This window comes from Plectropomus leopardus, unplaced genomic scaffold (genome assembly GCF_008729295.1).
Source record: "Plectropomus leopardus isolate mb unplaced genomic scaffold, YSFRI_Pleo_2.0 unplaced_scaffold25971, whole genome shotgun sequence".
In the NCBI taxonomy this organism is placed as follows: domain Eukaryota; kingdom Metazoa; phylum Chordata; class Actinopteri; order Perciformes; family Serranidae; genus Plectropomus; species Plectropomus leopardus.
Window position 1 is genome coordinate 1 of NW_024628236.1, and position 2,679 is coordinate 2,679.

General features: G+C 39.9%; 1 protein-coding gene across 1 annotated transcript; it reads left to right on the plus strand.

Annotated features, from left to right (window-relative positions):
- Positions 1-615: 615 nt before the first annotated feature.
- Positions 616-2,542, plus strand: LOC121966813 (high mobility group protein B2-like). The gene is made up of 4 exons (XM_042516881.1): positions 616-718; positions 1,532-1,694; positions 2,027-2,175; positions 2,269-2,542. Exons 2-4 carry the CDS (start codon positions 1,545-1,547, stop codon positions 2,525-2,527), a joined length of 558 nt encoding a protein of 185 aa, XP_042372815.1. The 5' UTR covers positions 616-718; positions 1,532-1,544; the 3' UTR covers positions 2,528-2,542.
- Positions 2,543-2,679: the final 137 nt, after the last annotated feature.

The following is a 2,679-nucleotide window of genomic DNA, read 5'->3' on the forward strand; positions in this document are numbered from 1 at the left end:
CTAATTTTGCTTATTTTCAGGTAATTTTCTTACAGTCTTATATTTTTTTTGTGCCATGTCTTGTTGCATTATTACCATGTTTTAAAAAGAAAACACGATGAAAAATCGGAGCAAAAACAAAATCGCTGAGTTTTAATTTAGTTCGGCATATATCTGTACATAGCAGACAAATATAAATAAACCTAGTCTCCATGTTCAGCTGTGCTGTCTTTTCTGCGTGCGTAACTTTACACTGAAAACAACAACGTGCACACATACTTTGACCAATAAAGTCGTGTGTTTTTGACTTTTGGGTCGCCTCCTTGTGTTGCAGCCTGCAGAGTGAGACGCGGTATACACGGTGCTGCAGCTGTTTGCACTGCTGTCAGTCTCGCGCAGGAAACAAACGGCTGAGCGCACATCAACAGATATTTTTGACTCGAGACAAACAAAGGGAGTTTTCGCGCCGTACGTTTAAAAGCCCAGTTCAACCAATCAGAGATCACCGAGCGCACACAAACATGATGACTCGCTCTGGCTTGGTTGAACCAATCACGGCGGCGCATAAATCTTGTTGACCTACGTTCAAAGTAAATGCTTGAATCTGACCAATCAGGTGAGGGCGGGGAGGAGTCGTGGAAGTACTCCTAGTTAAGTTAGGTCGGCCTCGAGGGCAGTGACAAAACAGTCCCGCTTTTGTCCTTATTCAGTCGTTTACAACTTCTCTAGCTGAGATCAGGTAAGGCTCCGCTGCTTTTACGGTTTTATCCAGCTAATTTTACCATTTTCAGTCTCTGCTGTTTCTTTGGTAGTCTGGTGTTGCGTGTAAAACGAGAAAATGTCCTATTTTTGCAAATTCATCAACTAACTAAAGCCTATTAAGGAATTAAATCGTTAGCTTAGTTGATTAATAACGTTGTCTATAACGTCTCTACCGAAAACCTTTGTATTCTGTTGAATCCAAATCACAAACTGTGAATTTTGGGGCCTTTTTCGACGTTGTGACACAGCACTATAACGGTGTCGTTAGTCTATTGCTGTGTGCGCAACATGCAGTTCAAACGCCATTTGGATTGGTAGCATAGCCACCAGGACAGTTAGCCCCTACATTTAAAGTTAATTTTCACTGTTTGGTTTAAACGCACACTGTGGTCGATTATAGTATAGTTAAAGGCCAAATAGCCGCCGTGTGAAGTCACGATAAAAGCCGTTAGCTTACTTTGTTGAACAACCTTTTGGCGCAGTTAAGTTTAGGCGGGAAGAATCAAAATGGAGTCGCGTCTTTTTGTCCCAGAGAAGCAGAAATCCGATTAGAGCCTTAAAACACCCGTGGGCGTCCGCCGGCCCTGTTTGTGTCACAATATCGTTACTTTAATTACTCGCAACCACGAAACATGTTTAAATACTCGACATTCAGTAAACAAATAGTTTACGCATTTGTTTTCGTGCAGATACAAAACTTTACAAACAGCGCATGCACAGATGATTTTGCCAATAAGTGGGATCGTTGTTACTTGCGTGTCATGTTTTTTTGCCTTGTTTTTCATGTTAGATAAACCGCAGCAATGACAGGGAAGGACCCAAATAAGCCGAGAGGAAAAAGCACCTCCTATGCTTTCTTCGTCCAGACCTGCCGCGAGGAGCACAAAAAGAAACACCCAGGGACCACCGTAGGATTTGCAGAGTTTTCCAAGAAATGCTCCGAGAGATGGAAGGTGAGTTTGCATCCATTATATATATTTTTTAAAAAGTGATAGGTTTGCCCGAAATATGCATAAACAAAAACTCATATTTGTATCAGTTTTAAGATTTTAAGACTTCAGGTATAATATTTTGAAGGTGGAAATTCTTCAGTATCGCTTCTTTGATGTCCTCATTTTACTCACCTCTTGCACAGCCTTTCTCTCTCTTTTCTTAAATAAATATATAAATAAATATTTAAAATTTAATATCCAATGAAGATTTTCTTGAAGGGTTGCAATTTAAAAAAAAAAAAAAAAATCAGGCTTCTGAGATGTTTACTGATCTTTGTGCTGTTGTGTTATAGACCATGTCAGCCAAGGAGAAGTCAAAGTTCGAGGAGATGGCTAAGAACGACAAGATTCGGTATGACAGAGAGATGAAGACGTACATCCCTCCCAAAGGTGCTGCTAAAGGCAAGAAGAAGAAGGACCCCAATGCACCCAAAAGACCACCGTAAGTTTGAAATGAAAATTTCTTTAAAAAAACAACAAACAAAAAAAACTAGCCGCTATCTAGAATTAATTCATCCTCTCTTTTTCCCCCCAGTTCCGCTTTCTTTGTGTTCTGCTCTGATCACCGCCCCAAAATTAAGGAGGACAATCCTGGTATCTCCATCGGTGACATTGCCAAGAAGCTGGGCGAGTTGTGGTCTACACAGTCTGCCAAAGACAAGGCTCCCTATGAAGCGAGGGCTGCCAAGCTGAAGGAAAAATACGAGAAGGTATCCACCCGTTATCCTTTTTTTTTTTTTTTTTTTTTTTTTTGCACAGTGCCACTAGAGTTTATGTTGCATGTTAAAGGATAAGTATGACTATCATGTTTTTTGTTTTTTCTTCTTAACAGTCATTTCATAAGTATCAGCTGATACAGAGTCCCACTCTGATGTATTTTCATAAATACATCTGCACAGTGCACATTTAAAGAACATAAAAGTAATAAAAATCCAATTATATGTAT

Coding starts and splice junctions, on each gene's coding strand:
- LOC121966813 (XM_042516881.1), top strand. CDS start 1,545: ATGACAGGGAAGGACCCAAATAAGCCGAGAGGAAAAAGCACCTCCTAT. Junction 1,695..2,026: donor AATGCTCCGAGAGATGGAAG/GTGAGTTTGCAT, acceptor GTTGTGTTATAG/ACCATGTCAGCCAAGGAGAA. Junction 2,176..2,268: donor AATGCACCCAAAAGACCACC/GTAAGTTTGAAA, acceptor TTTTCCCCCCAG/TTCCGCTTTCTTTGTGTTCT.